Source organism: Dendrobium catenatum, unplaced genomic scaffold, assembly GCF_001605985.2.
Source record: "Dendrobium catenatum unplaced genomic scaffold, ASM160598v2 fragScaff_scaffold_54, whole genome shotgun sequence".
Classification (NCBI taxonomy): Eukaryota; Viridiplantae; Streptophyta; class Magnoliopsida; order Asparagales; family Orchidaceae; genus Dendrobium; species Dendrobium catenatum.
In genome coordinates this window covers 899,410-926,038 of record NW_021318516.1, presented here as the reverse complement: position 1 = coordinate 926,038, position 26,629 = coordinate 899,410, and the positions used below count along the sequence as shown (strand labels likewise).

The 26,629-nt window shown below is 36.3% G+C and overlaps 1 protein-coding gene across 3 annotated transcripts; it reads left to right on the top strand.

The window, feature by feature from the left end:
- Window positions 1-84: 84 nt before the first annotated feature.
- On the top strand, window positions 85-25,905 carry LOC110114708 (solanesyl-diphosphate synthase 1, mitochondrial-like). Of its 3 annotated transcripts, XM_028694669.1 has the most exons (13): window positions 85-317; window positions 8,080-8,095; window positions 8,175-8,266; window positions 9,084-9,164; window positions 9,266-9,337; window positions 11,707-11,835; window positions 12,024-12,110; window positions 23,009-23,080; window positions 23,294-23,379; window positions 23,512-23,644; window positions 23,906-23,995; window positions 24,275-24,373; window positions 25,490-25,905. In XM_028694669.1, the coding sequence occupies exons 1-13, from the start codon at window positions 186-188 to the stop codon at window positions 25,667-25,669; spliced, it is 1,269 nt and encodes a 422-aa protein (XP_028550502.1). In that variant the 5' UTR covers window positions 85-185; the 3' UTR covers window positions 25,670-25,905. The 3 variants fall into 3 exon arrangements, with proteins under 3 accessions (XP_028550502.1, XP_020703322.1, XP_020703323.1); XM_020847663.2 differs by lacking the exon at window positions 8,080-8,095 and having other exon boundaries at window positions 8,171-8,266; window positions 25,490-25,669; XM_020847664.2 differs by lacking the exon at window positions 8,080-8,095 and having other exon boundaries at window positions 175-317; window positions 25,490-25,669.
- Window positions 25,906-26,629: the final 724 nt, after the last annotated feature.

Below are 26,629 nucleotides of genomic sequence, written 5' to 3'. Positions count from 1 at the left end.
CAAAAAATTTTAAATTTGAATTTGACATGTATATTATTTATATGAGTTGACTTTAATTTGACCTAAATGTTCCGAAAAAAAATCATAGCAGTGGCTTCCTCTTAGTTGACCAATAAGTATCTTAATTCTTCCAGGAAAGCCACTCGCTTGATTATTTTTTAGGCATTCGAATATCGCCTTCCAGGATGTATGGGAGGACGACTCTGAGGATTTTGAGCTCCAGAGCGACCTTCCATTATCGAAGTGTAGAGAGATTCTATTGTGCAGCACGCCCTGGGCCGCATTATTGTAGAGGTCCTGCTATGACATGCCCAAAGGTGAGATTTTTGAGTAGCACCATTGCATGTTTTGACTCTATTGTTTAGATCTCTGACATTTGAACATATTCTTTCGGGAAGAAGCCGAATTTCAAAGCTTTTCTGTTGCTTTAATCTCTTATTTCGGAGCCGGTTATTGATTTCTACAGCTGGTTTATTTTTTGTAACGAGACGGTTCCTCCTAACATTATATAACTTTTGAGATTTCATCGATTTTACCATCTTGAGTTTCTGGGCACTGTTTCATTAATGGGTTTAGGTTGATTTCGAAAGTTGGGTGTATTGATTTTTCCGATCTAAAAGACTTCATCCTTTTCAAAATAGGTTCAAGCTGCAGAAATAGCAGAAGAGGGGATGTTTTTGCTGAACTATATGGGCCTGTCGATTTCTTGAACTCAATGAATCTCAAGATATTTTTGCAATATGGCCCTTCAAGAATTAGTTTTTATGAATATTAAGATGAATGTACTGAACTATAAGTATTTAGTTTTTATGAGCTTGTTGAACTGTAGTTTTAAGAAGTCCCAAGTGCTCCAACAAGAAATACAAATTTGGAAGAGGAATGTGATGAACCATACTTTATCAAACAGATGACTATGCAAACTTCAATGAATTCAATTTTTTTAAGGTTAAAATATTTATGTTCCTAAGTTTATTGATCTAATGGGCATGATGAACTGTATTCATCAAAACTCCATTAACTATTCCCATCAAAACATAAATAGTGGCGTTGTTGTGAATCTAATTGATTTGAGTTAGTTGGGGTTAGCCATGAGTTTATTTATTATTGTATTCTATAAATACCCTTATTTAGGGAGGGCAAGGGGATGAAAGTAATAAATCAACATTTTCTTTTTGCATTAATTCTCTTTTCTTACTTTGAAAGTATTGAGGAGCTCAAAATGCTCTCATTCTTGCATGTCTTCATCTCAAGTTTCAATACAGCACTTTCACTTATTCTAGATCCCTATCTTCTGTATCACGCCCATGCCAAGGATGACCTAGCCTTAGAAGGGTTGATCTATCTTGCTCTAGAAGGGTGTACTATATGTTGGAATAGCCCTTGAGGTTTGAAATTTTTGGTGGAGATTCAAAAGGTTTAGGGAAGTGTAAGGGATGCATGATCATAACTAAATCAAAGAGCTTAGTTTGGGCTGATTTTTACTAGTCTTGAAATCTTGGGTTGGGGTGTATTTAGGGTTGGAAAGGCTTGAAAGTGTTAAATGAATGTATGAAGGTCAAATTTAGTGTTTTTTTGTGGGAATCCAAGGGTTTGGAGGGCGACGGAAGGGAGAGGACCAATAATAGGTCATTAGAAGACCTAGTTTGATTGATTTCTTATGGATGATGGTATGGATTATTTAATGCTTGTAGGGGCTAGGTAAAGGTAATGGGAGGTGATAAAGATGTAGGGAAAGATGTTGATATGGTTGTAGAAGATGAGGGAAGAGAGATCAACAATTATATAAGAGGATAATTAGTTCTTCCACCAACAACACATGGGTCAACCACCAAGCCTCAACTCAAGAGAACAATTTATGTACTTTTTTGTCAAATAACAAAGCTCTTTTTCATTCATTTAAAAATATATTTAAATGATTATATCATGTTATAATATTTTAAATTCAAAGAAACTAAGGAAGGAAGAAAAAAAATTCAAATTTAAGAAATCAAATATGGAATTGAAGTGGAATCACTCCATTTCCACTCCTAGTCAGGGAGGGTCTGCCCTTATAGCATCCAAACAAGAAAAATTAAATAGGACATGTGAAAAAAGTGAATTAAAATCCTTCCATACTCAAACATTAAATTAATCAATTGAGGGAGAATCTATGATGCACCGACATGGACACGACACGACACGACACGGACACGACACGGACACGGACACGGGACACGACAATTTTTAAAAATATAGGACACGGGTGCGGTGTGGACGCAGCATAATAATTTTTTAATATAATATATAAAAATTAAGGTGGCATTATAGTAAAAATGTCAAGCAATAATAAATCAATTTTATGATAACTTGTTTAGCTTATAACATAAAGATGTTTAGTACAAAATGTCTAGTACAAATATAAAAATATAAGCAAAAAATCATTTAATACAACATAAAGGTTTAACTACTCAATAGAGGGAATGATAAAATTAGATTCAGATGTTGGTCTTTGGCCTTCAATATCATCATCATTGAATATCATTGCTTCAAACTCTGGTTCATCTAGAGAAAGATTTGCAACCTCTAATAATCCCATATCATCAAGGCATTCGAACCCATCTACCTACCCTCCCGAGCATGTACCTACCAGTACCGAGCATGTACCTAGCAGTACCGAGCATGTACCTACCAGTATCAAGCATGTACCTACCAGTATCGAGCATGTACCTACCAGTACCGAGCATGTGCCTACCAGTACCGAGCATGTGCCTACCAGTACCGAGCATATGCCTACCAGTACCGAGCATGTGCCTACCAGTACCGAGCATGTACTGAGCGGTACCGAGCATGTACCTAGCGATACCGAGCGGTACCGAGCATATACATTAGGTTTTTTAACAATGAAGAGAAGAAATGACGAAATCCACTTACAGGTCTTGGCTCTCTCGCGCGCAGAAGGTGCTCTGTTTGGTCTTGATTGCGAACTTTGCCTCGAATGACAGTAGAAATAACGCAAGAACGAAGGAATGGGAAAGACGAGCTTTGCTTGGCCGAGCAGAAATGACGAAGGAACGGGAGGCGAAGGCAGCGGGCTCCATTTGGCGTCGACTGTGAGCTCTCCCGGTCCGCCCTAGAAGATTTCTTTCGTGGATTGGAAAAATAGGGCTTCTCGTTAGTGGAAAAGGCTAAATAGAACGGACGATTTTATCATTTAATAATCGAACACGCTTGTCCAATTTAAATTTTAATGTTTTAAATTCCGACACTCCAATGCCGTGTCGGACACGTGTCCATGCCGTGTCCGACACGTGTCCGTGTCTGACACGTGTCCGACACTGCATACCCTCTTTAAGAGGCGTGTCGGTGCATCATAGGGGAGAATTAATGGTTAAAGATTAAATTTTTAAAAATTCAAAATTTTAATTTCAATCTTCAAATATTATTACAACTTTAATACTTTTCATATTAAGGCATTTTATTATTTATGTATGGTGACGAAGCTCTCTTGGCGTTTGATCTTATTCTTGTCATGGAGCCATCTTAGCTCTATATCTCATCCAGAATTCTTGCTCTGCTAATGGAGCTATGATGCTCTACCACTTGATTTTTGGCATCAATTCCCCTCCAAACGTTAGAACTCTGCTCTACAAAGTTGAAATTCAAGTATTCTTCAGTAAGTTGTGGTGCTACTGTGCTAGTGTCTCTAAGTAAATTTTTTTGTGACCCATGTGTCCTTAATGGGTGGCTTATTCTTCCATCTAATTAAGAACTTGTGATTTAGCTTGGTTTGTAGATACCTCTTCTGTAATGACGGAGTTCACTTTAAAAGGTTGGATGGTGAGGGTACTCGCAAATGGTTAGAAAGATCTCCTACCAAAAGATTAGCTGAATCATTTGGAGGCTAGTTAAATCCTCTAAATTAAATAAAATCCTCAATATTAACACTTATACTAATTATTTTAGGTTGCAAATCATGATAGTATGCATGAGGTCCAAGTTTTCTAATAATTTTGAGTTGGCCTTAGCATTTAATTTCTTAAGGATGGATATCTCTCAAGAAGAATATGAATACACATAATCATCTTCTTCATATTCTTTGGAAGAACGACTGTGATTTAGTCAACTTATAAATTTGGAGATCTTCATGCACACTGCAAGATTGGTTTCATTAATTTAAATTATTGTTTGACTGAAGCTAAAATATTCTTTTTCGTTTTGGTTTATTTTTGGTATTTGCTATTTGAGTTATAGGTTGGCTTGGACTAAAATTAATTGGATTAGATTGAATCAAAAGTTTTGATAAATGTGATATACTGGATAAAAACAAAATGGTATGACTAGGCACTAAGTTAGAAAAAAAATGTCACTTTTGCCACTAATAATTAACTTTTAAACAACTAAGGGTGAAGAGTTGATATTTTAAATAATACTAAAAATACAATAGCTTATGATCGCACACCAAGGGAGACAACAAAAATGCATCAATTTTCTTTTGCTCAGTCTTAGCTCAGTCTAAACTCTAAGCCAAGCTAGAGGAACCTCACATAGATGGCAATAGCGCTCACCAAATGCAACATCACATGAAGTTAAATGAATATTTTGATCAAAATCAAAATAGCTCGATCATTGCTCATTTCACAAAGTAAATTATGGAGACATGATCATAATGTCAAAATCATTCAAACATCGCTCATTCGATATCGTTGGCGATTTTCTCTCCACTCGACAACCTTCTCACGATACCCAACATCGACAAATCCCCCAATCAATATAACTCTCCCTCCCCCTTAGCCCGTCAAGCTTCACTTAGTCACCAACCTGACCTCCAATGTTGACGACCTTAAAGTTGCCCTCAGTCGCCGCCAAACTCAACTATGCAAATCACTATTTTCTCTTTGCCATCTTTCCTCTCAGTCACTCTAACTCTCGCTTTCCTTCTATCATTCTCAAAATCTCTAACTCTCATTGTTTCTTCCTCTCTCCCACTAGCTCATTCTCTCTTCCTTCCTCCCTCTTGCACACATATAATTTCCCTATGTATATATTAAATAAAACAAAAGGAAAAAGCTAAAAAAAAAGGAGTAAAAAAGAAAAGAAAGGATAATTAAAAAAATAAAAAATAAAAAAGAAGAAAAAGAGGAGAAAAAGAGAGTGTGTATTTGCCCTTATTATAATGTCACAAGCCCTTTGTCATCATCCCTCATATATTTATATTTCAAAATCTCAGAAGTTAAGCATCTGTACATATTATTTCAATATGATGGGAAAATTTGTGCTTACGTAACTTGTGCATGTTGTTCTAATGCTTGCTTTTTTAAATGTTTTTGTAGGAGGAGAATTTATTCTACATAAATAAAATACGTTAGTATCATATCTCAAAACACAAGGATTGTAACTCGCACACCATTGGATCTGCATGCGTACGTGCAAGTGGATAGTAGGCGAAATTGTGGCCTTTTAAAGAAACTTTGTGCTTATTTTAATGACACACATTAATGAAAATAATAAGTCTAAATAATTTTGAATCTCTTACATGCATCATAAAGAAAATTAAACTCAAATACAATGCATCAAGATTCATGCAAATACATTATGCACGTGCATTGAGAAATATGACACTGCGTCATATAAATGCATCGATAAATGTTCAAGTGGACCGTGCAAATACACAAAAAAATGTACAAGTGTGTAATGCAAATCACTGAGAAACATGCAAATGCATCACGCATGTGCACCGAGAAACGTGCAAGTGTACTGTAAAAGTGCCCAAAAAATTGTGCAAGCATACAACTGCATCATATGAGTTCATTGAGAAATGTGCGAATGCATTGAGAAACATATAATTCATCAAGTAGTACATCAGAAACCCTGCAAGAGCGTTAAATCCAAAACTTATTCACATGTGCTCTGATAAACATTTTAAATGTTTGAATGTAATATTGGAGAATGTCGTACAAGTTGGGAACAAGTTGAACTACAATGTTTCTACCTTTAGAAGCATGAACTACTATGAGAAGCTTGCAGTTTCTTCGATAAGCATTCTAATGCTAGAAAAAGTCACGGTAAATTTTCAGAAGTGCCATGAGTACGTCCCTTAAAAAGCACATCAAATTGCTAAAAATCAAATGTCCACAAGTTCTCGAACAAATGTGCTAATTTCCTAAACTTGAAGTTTGAGAATGATGCGCAGATTAAAAATAAGAGAAATTAAAATTTAAACCTCCTTAAGAAGTGTGAAATTGTATTAAAAATTGTGCAATTATATTAAAAAAAAGAATCTATGAGTTTTTTTAACTCGAATTCAAATTGATCATTTGTACGATGCTCTCGAGTGGGTTGCTTTGCCTATAGATTGGGTCTCATGTCCCGCATTTCAAGTTTGATCCCCAACATCTTAACGGTTGGAGTTGATTAGATTTAAATCTTGTGACAAATATCCATGCAACAAAGTTGAAATGATCATGATTGAAAGAGAAATTTTAAATTCTCCCATCACAGTCTAAGTAACCTAATCATTAGATAGGGAACCATTGACTTGTTTGTGAAGTCCACTAAATCAATTTTTTAAGTATTTTGTTTACATATGGCTTCAATGCCATTTAAAATGAAAATTGATTTTAAAAAATTTACATTATCATTGTCAAACTTGCATGGAACAATCTTAAGTTCTAATTACATATTCTATCCTTTACATACAGGAGTAGAATTGACAAGATCTATGATAGAAAAAATGCTTAAATGAACTCGAGCAACGCAAACTTACAAATTTGATCCTATGCTAGCAAGCAGACATAATCAACAATATTTAAAATGACAAAGTACAATCCTTCAAATAATCTTATGATGTGTGTAGTCATCGTATATCATAACCGGAGAGGTCCACTTTTAAAAATTAGCTCTCATTTCTATCTACAAATTATTCAAATAGTCTTTCCTTGATGATGTCAGTGTTGACAACAAATTTCAATTGGAGAGAAATACTATCACCAAAATGCCTCAAATTCCCAAACTAAATTATTTTGTGGCTTGAACCTTGATAAAAACATAAAAGTCTAATATTTATAAAATTTAAAATATTTTCAAGAAAAATTGATTGCCTCAAGTTTGAAGCACCAATTACCCACCCTTGGCAATGGTTTGTCTAGAGTGACAAATTTAAGATAACCCCAGCTAACTAAAAGCCAATATTTTGTGGATATACCGCTATTATCACTCTCAAAAGATTACATGTCCTCTTATCGAGTGATTTTGATGCCACTAAATATTGATTATAAGTAAGGCCCTTTGATTCGGGTGTTCATTGCAAAATGATAACATTATATTACTTTCATGACCTAGCCTGAATGTTCTTCAATGGCCCTAGCCCTATTAAGTTGTGAATAATAGGGTGCACTTGGTAGGATGCAAATTCTTCTATTAGCTAAGATTGACTTAAAAGTTGCCCTCTTAGATAAATGTCTACCTTAGGTATATATGATTCCCTTAGATGAAGTAATCTATGACTGCCAACAACTATCCTTCAGTCATGTTGGGTTGAATATCTTTGCTAACTAAGACATCCTGAGTCAACAAAATCATGGTAACTTGGTCTCATTCGCCATCATCCCTCCAACATTAGCATTAAACTCATGGTTTAAATTTTATTAATCATAAAAGCAAACAGTTGATACTATATGCTCTGTACTTTAGTATATATTGATTATATTTACTTGAAAGTTCTCTCTTCTATTGTTAGGGTAATTAATAATAGGGGTTTGCACTTATGGGAAATTTAGAATCAGATCATAAAATCCTTGTAAAATGATGATGAATAATATTTTATCTTCAACATAATATGCCTTTTGAAAGTTTAACCCAGACCAGAAACTTGCTGAAAAAAGCCGGGCTCAAATTTTCAGAGCCCACAATTGCAACAACAGAATAATTTTCTTCTTACTAACCTACTAAGTCAAACTTTCTTTTGAGGAGGACCGTGGAAAACTCACCTGTCTTTAAGCTTGGTTTTGTTTACTACAGAACTCAGAACTGAACATTTTTATAATGAAATATGTAGCTACTATATTATGTTTATTATGCTTAACCGTTGCGGTACATTTGCAGGAAACAAGCTATGCTGGTACTCAATTATCAATCTTATTTAGTTGATGCATGTATTTGATTATAAATATTCAATATTCTTTCTGTGGATTAGTCAGTGTTAGGTTGCAGAGAAACTTATTTCTGGCATTCACATGGCTTTCATGACTTCAGATATCAGGCTTATGAAGATAGAACTTCAGTAATTGAGGTACTCTTTTTAATTTCTTCATGATCGATCCATTTCAATTTCTTTAATCTTATTGCTTGTCTTGGATAACTGGAAAAATAGCTTGAACGGTCAAAATTGTCTGGTTGGGTTGTGCTTTGGCAATTTCAAACTCTCAGTTTGGTAATGTGCAAAATGACTCATTTCTGCTTGTGACATGGTCAGAGTTGCATTTTTTCTAAGTTTTTTTATTTATCTTTGTGTTAAAGCATCCAGAACATAAAGATGAATGGGTCCAGAGTGGTAGTCTTGTCAGTGCATATTACATCTGAACTTTACTATGGTTATACAGAGCTTCGAAATAGTAACTTGTCTTTTTTATTTCAGTAAAAGTTATCTTTGTTGAAGTTATAATTCACCTATTGTCTCCATTATACTTACACCAGAGTTATACTTACACCAGAGTTCGGAAGAATTTTCCTACAATTTTCAAGCCTTTCATCCCATTCTGTTATGCCTTTTTATTGATGTTTTATTCTGCTTTCAAAACCTTTGTATATTAAACATTTCCAGGTCATGGTATTATATTTCTGTTTAGTGAGGTTCATTTAGTTTCCGAGTACTTCTGCAATGATGGAAAGCCATTTGCAATTGAATATACTTGTACAAATACAAAAACTACGAAGGATATGATTCTACCATTAAACTCCATTTGTTTAACTTTGACAATTTCCATTGCATTAACAATTCTTTGCCTTTATTAAGTTGAATTAATTTGTAGACATCTGGAGCAGTCTGCTATAGTATGTGTTTATGTTACCTTCTTTTATATTTCATGTCAAACTTTTGTTCCTGTCAGGAACCATTGGACCCATTTTCACTTGTTTCAGATGAGCTATCAGCCATTGCAAAAAGATTGAGGTTGATGGTAGTTGCTGAGGTACTATTCTTAGTATCTTTCAGCCTAATCCATTATATATTGTCTATGAAATATGGACATTTGTGGGCTTTTTGATCTCATCTGCGATGTACTTAATTCAGGTCCCAAAGTTGGCTCTAGCTACTGAATGCTTTTTCAGAATGGGAGCTCAGGGGAAAAGTTTCAGAGCTGCAGTAAGAGAACATCTCTCACTAAACCTTTATACCATGTTCAATAGCATAGGTGCTGGCTTGTTGATTTGCTATTGTAGAAACATACAACATTTTGTTATACTTTGTCTCTTTTTCTAATGTTACTTGTTCCTCACTTCCTTTTCTTTTTTTTTTCATCTTATATTTAAAAAACTGCGATCTTTTTTGTGAATCATGAAGAAATATGATGTGAAACGTACATGCGAAGATGACTTTCTTAATGAGTTTGCACGCTTAATTTTTAGAGCACAATAATTATATCTTTGCATTGATTTTGAACGACAAAATAAAACACGTGCGGCAAAACAAGCTTAGTCTAAATCACATACAAAAGAGTTAAGATCGTAAAACAGTCAATTTAATCTAACAATGCATACATGATTGATTTTCAATGATGATCCCTAAACTAACAATGAGTTTAGTTACTATAAGAATCCACTCACTCAATTATCTAATTCACTAGGTTATAGCGGATGAGAATTAACATTATCTATGTGAATCAACTGAATCATAATTGAGAGCGACTAGGAAGATAGGAGATTTGGGGAAGAGTTCACCGTAGTCAAATTATTAGATCTGATTTGAGGGGCGAGGGAGAAGATCCGGAGTCCAGTGGCTGAACTTGAAGAAGTCCTGCGTGTGGACAACTGTGTGGGATCTTCTTGGCAACCAATGAGAGCCTTCCGGATGGCGAATCAACACTAGAAAACTGCTGGAATCTTGGAACAGCAGCTGTGACTTTTTAGGACAGCAAACAGGGGTTCCTGGAGAGCAGGACAGCAGCTCGTCTCGTCGGAGATATTCAGACAGCAGCCATGAACTTTCTGGACAGCAAGCAGGAGTATCCAGACAGCAGGACAGCACACGATCTTTGCAGAAATTCCCTGGACAGCAGCTGTAGGGTGCTGGAGGTCTTCTGAGAAGCAACTGTAATCTCCAAAAGTGCAAGACAACAAGTTGTAATCTTCCTAAAGTGCAAGTCAACGAAGAAACGTAAGCCTTTGGAGGGGTAGGGAGAGGGGTAGATTAAATCTGAACTTAATTACAGATTTAATGGGGAATTAAGCTTTATTCCTTTGAAATCTGAATTTGAATAATTGGGAAAATTGGGAGGGAAAGTGGGGAGGGGATTGTATTAATTAGATCCTTAATTTATGGGATGTAATTAATTAAAAGGGGAAGGTTGGGGGGCCGGCCAAGGAGAGAGGAAGGGAGAGGGGTTGGGTATTAAGGAGGTGGACCCAAGTAATTAAGGGGATTGAATAGTTAAATCTGAAATTAATTTCAGATTTAAATTATTTGGAGATTTCTCTTAATTTATGGGATGATAATTTAAGAATAGTTTGAAATTCAAATTTGAATTTGAATTTAGTTCTATTCCTAAATTAGGGGAGCCACATTAGGAAAGCATTTATGGGAAATTTGAAATCAAAATGTGGGAGAGAAATATGTGGCCGGCGGCTATGGGGTGGAGGGGGTGGCCGGCGTGTGAAGGAAATTATGAGCTTCCGAAACAAGCTATGTGATTTAGGAAATGAATTATGATATCCAATCTAATTTGAAATTCAAATTATATCTAGGTTTAATCACTTTCCTAATTTAGAATTTCAAAAAAAGGAAAGTATTTGAAATTCAAAAATTGAATTTCAAATAATTAGAATTCTTTCCCTCTTGGCTTGGCTTAACTTAGGAAAGCAACTATGATGAGGGAAATCATCATAATGGGGATTGTAGAGTGGGCCGGCGGCATGGGGGAAGGGGGATTTGGCTTGGGTGGAGGGGAATAAGCTTTGGGCCGGCGGTGGTGATGAGGTTGGGAGGTGGGGTTGACACAAGGAGGGGAGGTGATGGTGGCCGTCGGGTAGGGGAAAAGAAAAGAGGAAGCTCGGGTGGAGAAAAATGGGAGAGAAGAAGAAAAGATATGGGAAAACCAAGAGCTCACCCGCAAAGGCTGTTGGGTACTTCGTTTGAGCCTCTCCTAGGCTTCACTACTCTCTCTAGAACTCACAAAGAGATCAAAAAGCAAAAGCTGAATTTTTTTCATATCAATCATCATCATCAATATAAGGAAGCTAGGCTATAAATAGGCATAATGAAAAGAAAAATAGCAAAGACTAAAATGCCCTTCGGGTTACAACATCACTTGATCACTCCTAAGGGTAAAATGGGAAAAACATTAATAACTAGTACATAAGACATCAAAAATAAAATAAACTCTAGATTGCAGGCGTTGATCTTCTGATGTCCTCATCAAAATTACTTCATCCATCTTTTTAATTCAGACAATGAATTTTTTTTGCTATTATTCTCCATTTTTAGTTTGTGTTGTCGCTGATCCTCGATATGTGCAGGTCTTGCTGCTTATGTCAAAGGCTTTGCCTATGCCATTACCACAAATGACAGCTGATGGAGTATTTATTTGCTTAAAGGAGCTGGATGCGAGGCATAAATGTATTGCGGAGACAGCTGAGATGATTTATGTTGGCTACCTGAACAAACATTTAATTTCTGTGTATTATAAAGTTTAATATTAATATTAGGGTGTTGGAAATTATACCCTTCACTCTTATCTCTTGACCCCCACTTTTGAATCTTCTCCTAATTTACATATCAAAGAACTTTTATATCGTTTCCCTCATTCATTGATGTCTTTTAATTTTTGCAATAGGTAGCAGGCCGCCTTCATGATAACGTTTTGGATGATGCAGAAACAAACTGTGTTATGGGTTCATTAAATTCTGTGATGGGGAACAAGGTATATTCTTGATTTTAATTTTCATGCTATACATCTTTAAAAAGGCCTTATTACAAGGAAAACAAACTGATCAATCACGCATGCTATTCACATATGAAAGTGTTAAATTAAAAAGGAATACTAAATTAGAAAGGTGATTTACGATTGTAATATTTTTTATAATTGAGGATGTTTTCCTTTTTATTTTTTGTTCTTTTTTGTGCTTTTTTTGCTGCATATTAGTCAACAATAAAAGCCTTCTTCCAAACTTGGTATTAGAGCTCGTGTTTGAATGTTTACCTTTGAGCTTGTATCTGTTGACCTCAATACTAGTGTCTGTGTCAAGTCGATCGCACATGGTGAATTTTGAAACAAAAGAGTGTGACGTCGAGCTAATCTTACTCGATGCACTTTTACAAAAAGCCTAAATCGCCGAAATGACTTCCATTTGTGAAACAGACCGTGCCGAAGTGTTTGGGGCAGTTGAAACAGCTAAGATCAACGCCCATATTGGTCGAGGTTGTAGATCGACAAAATTTAAAATTTCATGCATGTGGATTAAGTTGGCATTAGCGTGCGTGAACGAAGACGATGATTTGACGGCGACACTGAGGCACACTTAATTTAAAAAAAAATTATATGAATTAATTATAAATAATAATTTTAAAAGGAACGCGATGAAATAAAAAAAAAAAGAAGAAATTACATAAATCTAAATAAATTAAATCCTAAACTACCCTTCACTCCCTCATAACACTCCCAACCGACCCACTCACTCAAGCACACTACCCCATTCTCTCCCTCTCGATCTCCCTCTCCACGCGACCCTGCCGCCACTGCCGGCGTCTTGCTACTGTCGCCACCTTCGTAGGTAACCCCTCCCATTCTCCTCCTCATCCTCCTCCTTTCCTTCTCCTTCTTCCTTTCTCCTCCATTTCCTCCTCACTTCTTCTCGTCCTCTTCTTCTCCTTACTCACCTTCTTCCTTCTTTTTCTTCTTCCCTAAACTTATCCCTAACTCTAACCCTAAATAATTATTTCTCTCTCAACATCCCTCAAAACACCACAGTACCATACCCCTTTACAAAAAACCTTCCTCACAACCTCCTCCACCAAAAAGCCCTATCCCATTTCATTTTCTTTCTCTAAAAGAGAGAGAAATCCCATCATTTCTCCCTCTAAACACCTCCTTCACCTCAAACATCCCCTCTCACTCTCATTTCCTTTTTTCTCTACCTAGAGAGAAAAAATATTTCTCCCTCTCTTCATATCTCTAAAATTGGGGGGAGGGAGAGATTTCTCTCTCTAGCCTCACCCTATGATGTGATACAAGGAATTGGATTTTAGAAAATTAATAAAATTTGTTAAAATAATGATAATACAATCTTAATGATTCTCACAATTGAAGCTTCCAAGAGATATTAGATTTCAACTACGCTTAGGCAAGTTATTACCGCTAAATTAGCAAGATCTATAAAATAACGACAACAATAAATAGTAAAGTAAATGAAAAGCCAACGAGAATCCGGCGATTAACAAAGCGATTGTCTCACCTTGAGGCTATGCTCATTTGTCTACTTCTAGGGTTTGCGGGAGAAGAAGAACCACACAAGATATGAAACCACTCCGAGAGCGACGATGCCGGCGATCCGTAGAGAAGGAGAGGAAGGCGTAGGATGTGGAGGAGGCGCGAAAAATCGTCCGTCGATGGTCCACTCGTAGTCCGGACGTTGTCTATCAATGACTCGGATGAGGCTCGGGAGGATCCGATCCAAGTAATCTCCCACGGTGTCTTCGTCGGATTCAAATCCCGCGTCAAAGAACGGCGATCGTAGTACGTTGAGGTTACTTGGGCATCGAACACAAGCCCCCATTCGAACTCGGGATTCGCCATGCGACATGGGGTGAAGGTGAGTGGTTGCCCCGAGAAATTCCAAGAGGGACGGTGATCGGCTTAGGTGGAGAGGCCAAGGGGTAGAGCAAAATTACCAAATCTGAAATAGTATCAGAATGCTGACGTTGGAGGATGGATTTGGTTGGAGAAGAACAAGTCACGTCCAGATGGGAGCTTGGGTAGGGGAGAAAGCTTCAGGAGAAAACAATTTCAGTTTTCTGGAATTGGAGTCTAGTATGGAGACGTGGAGACGGAACACTGATTAGAAAATTAAATTAGTTTCCAAGTGAAGAGAAGGGGGGGCCAGCGGTTTAGTGAGGGATTAGGGGAATTAATGGGTGGCTATTAATGTAATTGGAGAGAGAGTTAATGGGTAAGGGTGGCCGGCCAAATATTAAGGAGAGAAAGGCTTAGGAATTTAGAAATTGGGGCCCACGGTTAAATAATTGATTTCCTAATTAAATCTGAAATTAGAATTTCAGATTTGATTGTATCTAAAGTAACTGCCAAAAATAACTTGTTAAGAGTGAATAGAAATTTGAATTTCAAAGTGGATTAATCCCCTTAAATGACTTTCCTAAATAGATGAACACTAATTAGGAAATTGATTTAATTGAGGAGATTTGAAATTCAACAGGTTTAGATCCAACAACAACAACAACAACAACATCAAGCCTTTATCCCACTACTTGGGGTCGGAACAGGTTTAGATCCAAAGGAAAAAAAAAAAAAGATCGGCGGCAGGGTGTCGGCTGGGTTGGCGGGCTAGGGGCTCACGGTGGCTGCTGGAATTGGGGAGTGTGGGGGTCGGTAGGGGCTGTTTGCGGGAGGAAACAATTGGCCAGCGGCCAATTTTCTGGACGGAACACAGGGCCGACGGCAAGGAAAATTTTGGTGAGGGAATTCTTGAGCTGGGAAACGGGATGAGAAATTTGGAGGAATTTCGAAATTTCTAATCACACACACTTCTTCTTCACGATCTCAAAGGGATTGTAGGGATGCCGGAACTCACACAGAGATCCACGAAACTCCCCTCAAGAACTCACGAAGAGAACTAGGGAAGTGGAGAACTCACAAAGAGATCAATAGTAGAAAATTTCATTCAATCAATAATTCATAAAATACAATGACAAAGCCTTTATATAGGCTATCCGGAAATAAAGAAACATAAAGACAACATTGCCCTTGGGCTACAACAAGCACTAATTCTCTCATAGGGGTACCAAAGGTAAAACATGAAATATAAATGACATGAATAAAATAAAACATCAAAAATAAAGACTCTGAATCATGGCCGTCGATCGGCGTCTCCGGCGATGGTACACGTGTCGAAATCTGATGTCCCCATCATCCTAAGTACCACCACCTCCTTACATCACTCCTACCAAAACTCTAACCAAATCACCTTATCCCCTCTCATTCTTTCTTTTCTTTTTCTCTCTAATAAGAGAGATTACATCCTATCTTTCTCTCTCTAGCTCCCCTCATTTTGTATATAAATAGGGCTGCAAGCGAATCAAACTTTCAACGAGCTACTCGTTGCTCGGTTTGATTAAAACTCATTTGTGATTATTTAACTAACTAAACAAACAAACTTGAACAACATTTTTATTACTCGATCCTTAATTAAACAAGGTTGAACACTAATGTGTTCGGTTCATTTATGTTCACGAATAACTTCATTTGAAGCTCGTGAACAAGCTCAACATTAAGCTCGATAAGAAGCTCGATTCATGTTCAATTTAGAACTCGTGAATAACCTCGATAAATATATTCATATAGATTAATCATAATTCCATTTTAAATAGGCTACTCCTTTTATTATAAATTTAATTTAATTTTATTTTATACCTTTAATAGAATGAATTTGTTTATGAACAAGAGACATTTCGCATTTGTCAATGTCTGCTAAATTGTTTGTGTAAGATGTTCATGAACAAATATGAGATAACTCATTAGATCGTTTGTTCGTGAACGAGCTCATTTGGTAGCTCGAAAATACTAGTTATGTATTGATGCATTTAGATTTTTGCATTATTTTTGTTTTGAACAATATTAGTTATATTTTCTATTTTTTTGTTTTATTTTTAAGCTATCCAATGATGGTGGTAAATCCAATGATCATGGTAGGAAAAGGTTTGGGTTATGCTTACCTTGGGTTTGCTGGTTTTGGGGTCCACCTTGTCCTTTGGACTGTTTGCTGGTTTCAAGTGGGCCTTGGCTGTTTTCTGTTTAAGCTTTAGTTGTTGGAATTCTAGTGGTGTCAGCTTATTATTATCAAGTGGAGGTGTAGCTCATTATAAGCTGATGTTTAGTTCTGAAATTAAATGTGAATTGAGCATATTTAGGTGAGTGGAACTTGCCCTTTCCTCTCCCTTCTGTCTCTTGGGATGCCGTGGTTTCTTGCTGGTTTTGGCCCCTCAGTTTGCTTCTGAATTAATGTCCCGTGGTCCCCCTTTTACCGAATTTGTGGTGGCTGTTTGGCTGCTGGGTTCCGTGATGTACCTGCCTGGATCCGTGGCCTTTTTCCTAATTCTTTTGCTGTGCCGTTTGGGATTTCGGTATAGTGACTGTTGGCCTTTCATTCCCTCATTTATGTGTGGATTTGAAGAGGTTTTGGGGCTGTTTAGTTTCCCCTTTATTGCCTATATATATGAGATATTTTGAGATGAAGAGGGTGTGGTGATTATTGAGAGCAAAGTTGCTATAACCTGCAGGTTCTTCTTGGAAAAGCTTGAGAGCTTTGTCCACTTCTTCTTCTCATTCCCTCCGGAAATCATGCGAGCTCTTTCCAACCTTTCGTCTGGGCTTCTAACCTCTTTCTTCTCTACGCAAGTTCCACTCCACCTGTATCTTTCTTCTGGTTCAATTGGTAAGATTTGTTGGCTGTTTTTGTGGCATTTGCTGGAGGAGTTTGGTAGGACATTGGACCCCTTTGCAGTGGTGGACCCTTGGTTTGCATATCTAAACATTATCTTGAAATATATATTCCTACTCTCGGTACATGTGAGGAGTCCTCTTGTAGGATGTTCTGAGGATAACGTTTGTTTGGTTTTATTTTGTTTCTTTTGCTAACTTTCTTTTGTTTGGGTTTGTTGTATGATCGGTTCTTTTCTAATCTGAATTTTAATTGTTTTACCTAGTCTATTTTGTTCTCCAAGTGGTGTCTTAAATTTCTAAAAGTAAGTCTTGATTCTCTTTGTTGCTTTCTCTTTGTGTTTTGCTTCAAGTTACATACATCATGTATATATTCATGATCTTGCTCATTTGATAGCTCAAGAATAATCATTAGATTTGTTCGTGAACATACTTGTTTGATAGTGTAAAAAAATCGCTAAATATGTTCACGAACATAGCTCGTTAAGACTTGTTTGTTTAAAGCTTGATAAGTACTAAACGAACCGAACATGAACCGAATATGAACCAAACATGAACACCATTAATTTAAACGAACCAAACATGAACACAAACAATAAAGCTCAAATCAAACATGAACCAAACTTGAACAAGCTAATAATAAATTAACTCAAACATGAACACTCACATACTCGGCTCGGTTCAGTTCATTTGCAACCCTATATATATGATAATGATATAACAAAATTGTGTGCATCGTTGGTGTCGTTATCATTATCTCACCGTTGCTGCCTTCATCGTTGTGCATTTGAGGTATAACCTCGATGCTAGTTATTTTGTAAAGTGCAACGTGTGAAACTAAGTACTCGTGACTGTCATTATTAGCAGGCGGGGAAATTTGCTGTGCATGAATCTAAGTACCAGTGATTGCCTTTTTTGGCAGGTGGAGAAATATGCTATGCATACTCGTAATCGCCTTTCTTGGCGGAGGGGAAATCTGTTATGCATGAAAATAAGTATGCATGTTCGTCTTTCTTGGCAGGTTGGAGAATATGCTATATATGAAAAGCTAAGTACTTGTGATCATTTTGCTTAGCAGACGGGGAAATGCTATGCTAGGTTTTTTGAGAAGGGGATGTGGTGGTTTAAGGGATGTGGAGAGAGAAATAAATTTTTTATGTTTAGGTTTAGGGAAGAAAAAGAAGAGAAGAAGAAGAAGGTGAGGAAGGAGAAAAAGAAGAGGAAGAGGAAGAGGAAGAGAAGAATTGGAGGAAGGAGGAAGAAGGAGAAGGAAAGAAGAAGAAGAGGAAGTAGAAGGAGACTATGAAGGGTTACCTAAGATGACAATAGTAATGGGGTCGAGTGAGAGAGGGAAACTGAAATATAGAGAAGTGGGTCGTGTGTGTGAGTCTTAGTGTGCGTGAATGGGTTGGTTGGGAGAGTGTTATGAGAGAGTGAGGGGTAGTTAAGAATTTAATTTATTTAGATTTATGTTAATTCTTCTCTCTTTTTTAAAATTATTATTTATAATTAATTGATATAGATTTTTTTGACTAATCATGCTTTGGCATCACCGTCGAATTGTCATCATCGTTCGCGCACTTCAATGCCTTCTCGATCCACATGCACGAAATTTCAATTTTTGCTAATCCACAATCCCGATCACTATGTGTCTCGATGTTAGCTTTTTCAGCTGCCCCGAACACGCTGGCGCTGTCTGTTTTGTGATTGAAGGTCATTTTGGCTATTTAGGTGTTTTTTTATGCGCATTGAGTAAATTTCATGCGACGTCATGCTCTTTCGCTTTTGAAACTCATTGTGCGCAATCGACTCGATCCCAACATTAGTATTGAGGTCAATAAATGCCATCAACAAATGTGGTGAATACTTGAAGTGGATCATTTTATTTGAAAATAGTTTACATTGTGGATCTTTAAGAACTTTTTTTTTGGATATCCATGGATGTCAATGCTGGGTAGGAGCTAAGTATGTGAAATAATATCTTTTGTTTAGCCTCCATTTTTTTTACTTCATTTATTTTCAACAATTTTCTTTCTTGTTTTTGTCCGAAGAATTCTCTATCTTGAAAGTTCGGTGGTTGAATTTGTGAGCAAACATACGCCTGAGTCTTGAACCAAGTGTCATGTTTGTAGCTACTTTTGGTTCGGTTATAATAGCTTATTGAATTAGTTGGGATTGTCATCGGTTCAACATTTTGTGCTAATGAACTTATTTATGATGAATTCAATTTCTTCTTTCCTGTGCTTTGTGCGATAGACTTGATGAATGATTATTTGATTTGTCTTTACTGACTTGAACTTGCACATCTTCTGCACTCTGCTTTTCGCTTTGGCGGGCTTAATGAAAGAGTGAATGCCGATGACCTAGCCCTTGGAGCTTGTGTTAGGTCGATGGTAAAGACTCATCGGTCCAGAGCTTTGTGCATGACAAATTTGTTGATGACAAAATCCCTTAGGTTTAGCATCGGGCTTTATACGAACTCTGGGATAGTTTCTTCAATCTTTTGCTTTGTGCTTTGTTAGACTTATTGAAGAAGCAAAACTACTTTGCTCCCCGCCTTATGATTGGTGGATTCGTTGAAGGAATTGTAGGTTTTGATTTAGCTAGTAGTACCAAACATAGGTAGTACTTTGTCTCTTAACCAATTTAGGCCAGTTTAGAAGGTCTCCTCGATCTGGGTTATTTAGACTTATCAATTTGGGTAAGTTGGGACTTGACAGCTCTTCTCATCCAACTAGTGAGAAGTGGGTTCCCTCACTATGACATTTATTGTAGCTTGTTGAGTAAGGGTTAGCAAAAAAATGGAGTACGACTTATAAGTGGAATGGGCGAGGACACCCACGCTTAAGGTAATAGGGAAGGAGCACAGGTTAGGTGCATGACACTAATTATAGAAAGAATCAACACCAAGGAGGAACCTCCGAGAGGGGTCATTGGAATGAACATGAAACAATGAACTGCGGTTAGTGACTAATGTGCTCGACTCTGGGGAGCACATCAACGTGGGAAGAAAAATTTGAGCGTGGACAAGCATTGCTGTTACCGTGCACATGCGAGCAATTCTTGATATCACCAATCTTCCAACAATAAGGGTTGACTATCGTTTCACATTTACTAAAAAATTGATGTAATGTTTGCAGTTTTTACTCTAATAAAGTTTTACTGCACGTCCTTGCCCCTCACTATTTTATCTAATTTTGCTGCCTTTTAATATGGTTTTCCTTTGCTTCAATCATTTTATCTTTTACTAATATTGGCTAATCAGTGACAGTTCTGTAATCCACATATCATGTTTTATAAAAGTTTTACAGATGGCTTTTTTTCGCTTTCTTGATCTCTTAAGTAATCGCCATAATTTGAAAATGGCATCATAAAACTAGTCCAGTCTCCAACATTTTTTATTTTTCTGCAACACTTGTTTATCTCCATAAGTTCATTGCAGGAACTGGTCAGGTATAGATGCTACAATTTTTACCATCCTAGTCATTCTGAAATACTGCATTATTTTTACAAATCATTGTTATTTTCTGGATTTTGAGAATTTTATTAAAACAAATTAACTATGTTCAAACATTAATGGCTTTTAGCTTTATATATATATATTCTGAATTGTTGTTTCTGATATCTGAAATTGTACAAATGGTCTCACTAGCAAATTTCGATTATGTTGAAATAAAAATTTGGATGTTGGTTGGTATTTTAACATATCCATAATATTTATTGTCAGAGTTACACACCAGCTTGATCATGAAAACTTTCAGTTCTTTGAAGCTGTTTAAATGTTTTAAAATATACTTTAATGAGTTCATCGGTTTTACTAGGAGACCAGAATAAAATCAGATAACTCTGAACCTTGCTCAGTGCACCTGATAAAACTTCTTGATGTGTTCAAGGAGATTTATGAGCTTTGAAGTTATTATCAGGAACACCTCTTGAAACCTGACAACTTTAAACTTCCCCGTGCCGTGTTCTTGATGCTTCATTTAGATGGAGGTGCACCAGTTTTGATGGATAAATTTGTTTGGATGAGAAACATTTTTTTTTTAAATTATTTTGATTAACCAATTAGCATTTCATTTCACCCAGGATGTGTAAAACAAGAATAATTATGATGCTAATGATGTCTCAGGTTGAAGATTAACTTGTCCTTGACTCTGCTATTGTAGCTTATTTTTCTTCTTAGTCACTCTAAATAATAAAGCAATATACTTTTTGATGAGGACATCGTCAGAAATTTCGACACATGTATCATGGGAGACACCGGAGATCAATGGCCACGAGCATGAGTTTATATTTTGAGTCATTTTATGTAGTATTTTATTTTATTTTTCAGTTTTTCCGCTTTTGCCCTTATGGGTAGTTGGTCGCATTGTAGCCCAAGGGGCATTTTAGTCTTTTGTTTTCTTTGTCATTTTGAAGCCTATATATATGGCTATTTTCTTATGTAAGAGGATTGATTATTGATGAATGAAAAGTTATCTTGGTGATCTCTTTGTGAGTTCCAAAACTCCTCTAGATTTCTTTGTGAGTTCTTGAGGAGAAAGCTCTTAGATCTCTTTGTGAGTTCTAGTGGGAAGTGTGAGGTTTGTGATTCTCGATTTCCTTTTTCTTCTCCACCAATCTCTTTCCCCCTTCACCTCAAGAGAAGACAACCACACCCATTGGCTTGGAAAACCCGACCCCCACCTACTTACCGCCGTCCCTTGGAGCCCAAGCCGTCAGCTTGATCCTACCACCGGCCGGCCACCTTGCCACCAACCCCCTTCCATCCGCCCACCTCCCCTCCCTTCCTCTAGCCATCATTTCAAAATTCAAATTTCAAATTTCAACTTCTTTCCAAATTGGGAAATCCAAATTAGGAAAGTTCTTTATGTTGAATCCAATTTTAAATTAAAACAAATTGGATTTAATAATTTTCTTTCCTAGTCATCATTTCGCATTTGGAAACCCCCCTGCCTTCCTCCCCAATCTCCTCCTCCTTGATGCCGCCGGCCCCTTAATGGGGTTTCCCATTGAATGCTCATTCAATGCCCCTCCCCCTTATTTAAAACTCAAAATTGATTTCAAATATTCTCCCTCCAATTTCACTTGAGCTGAAATTAATTTCAGTTTTCTTAATTCTAAACCCCTCTCCCCTCCCTCTCCCCTCTCTCTCTCCACTTTGCCACCTAAGCAACATTAATCCCTCCCTAAATCTCCTAATAACTGCCGGCCCCATTAATCCCTTAATTGGGTTAATTTGAATTTCAAATTAGCTTCTTCCATTAAGGAAAATCTGAAATTAAACATCAGATTTTTCCTCTCTTCTCTTTGTCCCCCAAATCACTTGTTTCAACCCAAATAACTCCACCCATAGCCGATCCCTTCATCCTCCCAAGTCTTCTCCCATTATCTCCTCACCTCCTCTTCACCAAGCTCAAGAGAGATTCTCCCAACCATCACCACCATCATGCATGGCCGATCCGGAAGTCGACCATAGTTTCTTACTTGATGATCAAGGACGAACCAACTTCCTTGAATCCCCTTTCTTCGACGTAAACCTTGACGTGGATTCTTCCGTGGAGGATTACTTAAATCGCATGTTGTTCACGCTAGTAATTTCCATCGAGGAGCCTATTCTTCCCGGACGTTGGATGCTCGCTAGTCATCCCGTGGACTACCCGCCACCGGCTACCTCTCCAACGGACTACACTTTGGGCGCCATTTGTCTCCTAGTGGCATCGCTCGGTTGCTCTCAATCTTCCTCCATTAAAAGTGCCACCAACAAGAGAGTGAGTGAGGGACCCAAGGTGAAGAGATCTATTTGTTAACTGTGGATTCTTGTTTCTTAACCATAACATTGTCTTATTTATTTCATGTTGTTCATTTGAGAGTACCATGATATTCTAGTTGTAACCGCACGCCTTACATAACTTCTACTTGATAGTTCTGAAAGCCTAACTTGAGTAAGCATTAATTGTTTAACTAGCAAAGTTTTAATACTCTTATATTAAAATCCTCAAGCAGTTCTTGTTTCCATGTATATGTTTCACATCTCTTTTTTTTTTAATAAAGCATTTTACTTGTTCGAACACTGCTTAACTTCAATGCTCAATGGCTGCATATTCAAAAGAACTAAAGCTGAAATGATCATCACATTTTTTCTGCAGTTGTCTGTGTTAGCAGGAGACTTCTTACTTTCACGAGCATTTGTTGCACTTGCAAATCTAAAGAATACAGAGGTAATGGGCTTCAGCGCTTCTGAATGAAGCATGTTCATGTCACACCTAAACATGAAGGCCACACACACAACGTTAAGATATTTTCCATGTATTATTACCACTATATATTTTATTATTTCCTTTCCTACCTGGTTGATTTTCTCTCTTTCACTTATTAACCAGAAAAAGATTCTTAGGGATTTCTGTTTTGTTCATGTAATTGTATTCATACAGGTCATATCTTTGTTGGCAATCGTTGTGGAACACCTTGTAAGCGGCGAAACAATGCAAATGACAACTTCATTGGAGCAACGTCGCAGGCAAGTTTCTGTTTATAGTTATTAATTTCTGCCACTATTATGGTTAGGCCACGTAGAGTAAATTCATCATTTGCTGCTTGATTATTCTGTTCTTTTTTTGCTAATCTGAAACATCATGATATCAATGTACAGCATGGAGTATTACTTGCAGAAGACATTCTATAAGACAGCTTCTTTGTTTGCAAACAGTTGCAAGGCCATTGCTTTCCTTGCAGGCCAAACCGCAGAAGTGGAACTGCTTGCTTATAATTATGGAAGAAATCTGGTCAGTTTGTTGAAAATTTATTGTGTGGATACCAGACGTCATTCGGAGGCGAATCAGAGCACGCCACATCACCCTTTTGCTGTGTACCACGGCTATGCACTGCTGTGTACCAGGTGACGTGGTGCGCTCTGATTCACCTCCGAACGGTTTGTTGTCCGCACAAAATAATTTCTCTAGTTTGTTTCCTTTATGTAGGCCCATTTGTCCATCTTCATGATAGTACTGATTAAAAATGCTTAGAAATAATTTTTGTCATCACAGGGCATGGCATATCAGTTGATTGATGATGTCCTTGATTTTACTGGTTCATCAAGTTCACTTGGCAAGGGCTCGTTGTCTGATATTAACAAAGTACTCTTATGATGCACTCATTTCTTACATATATTCTTTCGAAGAGCTTCTTATTTTTTTTCCATTGTCCTGCTTCTTAGTTAAATTGTTTCTTCATATGATTTTTGTGGTCAACTTGATTGTATTACACTTAACCTCTCTGTTAAACTAAATGTCCTAGCCGGATAGTTTATACCGTTTGCATTTTTTTATTGCTAGCAATGTAATTGTTTAGAATTACTTAGAAATATAACGTAGAATGATAAAGAAATAACATGTTTACTATTGACAAATATCCAGAATATTGTAACGGCTCCAATTTTATTTGCTATGGAGGAGTATCCTCAGTTGAGAGAAGTTGTTGATCGAGGGTTTGGCAATCGGTCAGATGTTGAACTTGTAAGTATATTGCTAATCTTTTGTGCTTCGAAATGTCAAGAAAGTTAAATGGATCTTACCTCAGATAATGGTTGGATCCTGCTTATTTTTCAGACATAGGGTTCATTTGGAATAGCTTTTTTAATGCTTTCTAAAATAATATTTTAGTTAAAAAAATTTTTGAATTAGAGTTTTTTTTACTAAAAATTTGTTTTATAAGCAATGAGAAATCTGTCCCAAACAAAGCCATAATAACATCAAATAATAGTGGTTGGATGATGAGAAGCCGAGGTCTCAATAAAGTTGATGTGGTAATGTCTGAGATTACCATGCCTTAATCGTCTTGGAGTATTGTTATATGGCATGAAAATTTTAGTTCAAAATAGTCTGTCTATAAATTCCTCAAATTTACATTTGAAAAGCATTATTTCATTTACACGGATCTTCTATTTAAGTGTCTTTTGGAATGTTCATTTTGATTTCCTTTTGTTGTTCACTTGTAAATCATTTTGTTTTATTCAATGTAGCTAATATGCTCTATGGGGTTGTTTGATTTGCTGAATAAGAAATGCATAGTAAAATAAAATGCAGTGCAAAAGGAATGTAATGCATTTGAAATACGTTGAGTTTTTGGAATGTTATGTATTTGAAATACTTTGAGTTTTTGAATGAGCGTAAAGTAAAAACAAATGATTGTTTTTTTTAGTTTAACTTGAAGTAAAATGAGTGCAATATAAAGCTCAATGATGGTGGTAGTCGATGGCAAGCTGCAGACAGTGACAATAATGGTGCTACAATGACAAATAATTTACATTGTATTTGAAATAGGACAAATATAACGATTTCTAAATACATCAAAATTGAATTAGAGAGTAAATTAAATTACAAACATTTTAGAATTTTACTCTAAATTTCCTTAACTTCAAATCAATTATCAATATTTTCGAAACTCCTACATTTAGAATATTTACATTCCTTTTACATCAAACCAAACAGCCCCCATATCAAATGCGGTGAATAACTTGACACTTAAATAAATTAAAATTTAATAATAGTAATATATATATTTTTTTATTTTTTCAGTTGTATTGATCTCAGCTAGTAGTTTATTTTGATGGTCTTTCAATGCACCTGCAGGCACTTGACTACCTTCACAAGAGCAGAGGACTTGATAGGACTAGAGAGTTAGCTGCAGAATATGCTGATGAAGCTGTAAAAGCCATTGAGGCACTCCCTCAAAGTGATGATGAGGATGTGATAAAATCAAGAAGGGCTCTCGTGAATCTTACTGGCAGGGTCATCACAGGAACAAAGTGAAGTTCCCATTCTTCCCAAGTGAAATTATTTCCTTCAACATACAATAATTTTTTTGGTTTTTGCCAGAAAATGTTACAGATTTTGATAGTTTTTAGCATTGAGTTGCATCTTGAACTATCAAAATTTTATGATTATTTTGTTTTGTAAGTCACAGCAACAATTCCTGATAAGTTTAAACAAATGTGTTGAAATTTGTTGAACAGTAAGACTCAATAAATTATCATTCTTGATCATTACTATGCAGTAACTGATGAACTTTTTTTTTTTTTTTTTCTGCACTATGGAGTATTTATTTTGTTTGTTTCTTATGAGTATCTCAGGTTTCATTTGGGATGACTTTTTTATTGCTTTTTTAAATAACTTTTTAATAAAAAATTAAAAGAAAATTGTTTTAAGAAGCAGTAAGAATAATATCCCAACACGATTTTTTACTGCTTCTTAAAATAGCTTTCTATTAGGAAAATTAAAAATTTTGAATTAAAAAGTTGCTTTAAGAAGCAGTAAGAAAGCTGTCCCAAACAAAACCTAAGTTATTACAATTTTTCCTTAGCTTATTGATTTGCTCCCTAAATTCCTAGTTTGCTTATGGTAAAATGGAATTTGACCAAACTGAGCAACAAATGATCTACTAAAAAATTTCCATAAAATATTGATTCGTTAGTTTTTTGAGATTGTAAAGATAAAATTAATTTGTATGTCTAAGATTGAAATTGAAAGAAGAAAATTTAATCAGATAAAAAATAATAATCATATGCTTATTATTACTATTTGTTTATATGATAATCTTAAAATGATAAACATAATAATTCTAATAAATTTAAAAAGCATGGCGATGAGTCGATATGAGATGGTGTGATGTTGTGGTTGATGATAATGGTTGATTTGTGCCGCTATTGGAATTACGACGATAACAAGTTCTAAGGAAATGAGGATCCATTGTGATGAAGATTTATACTCTCT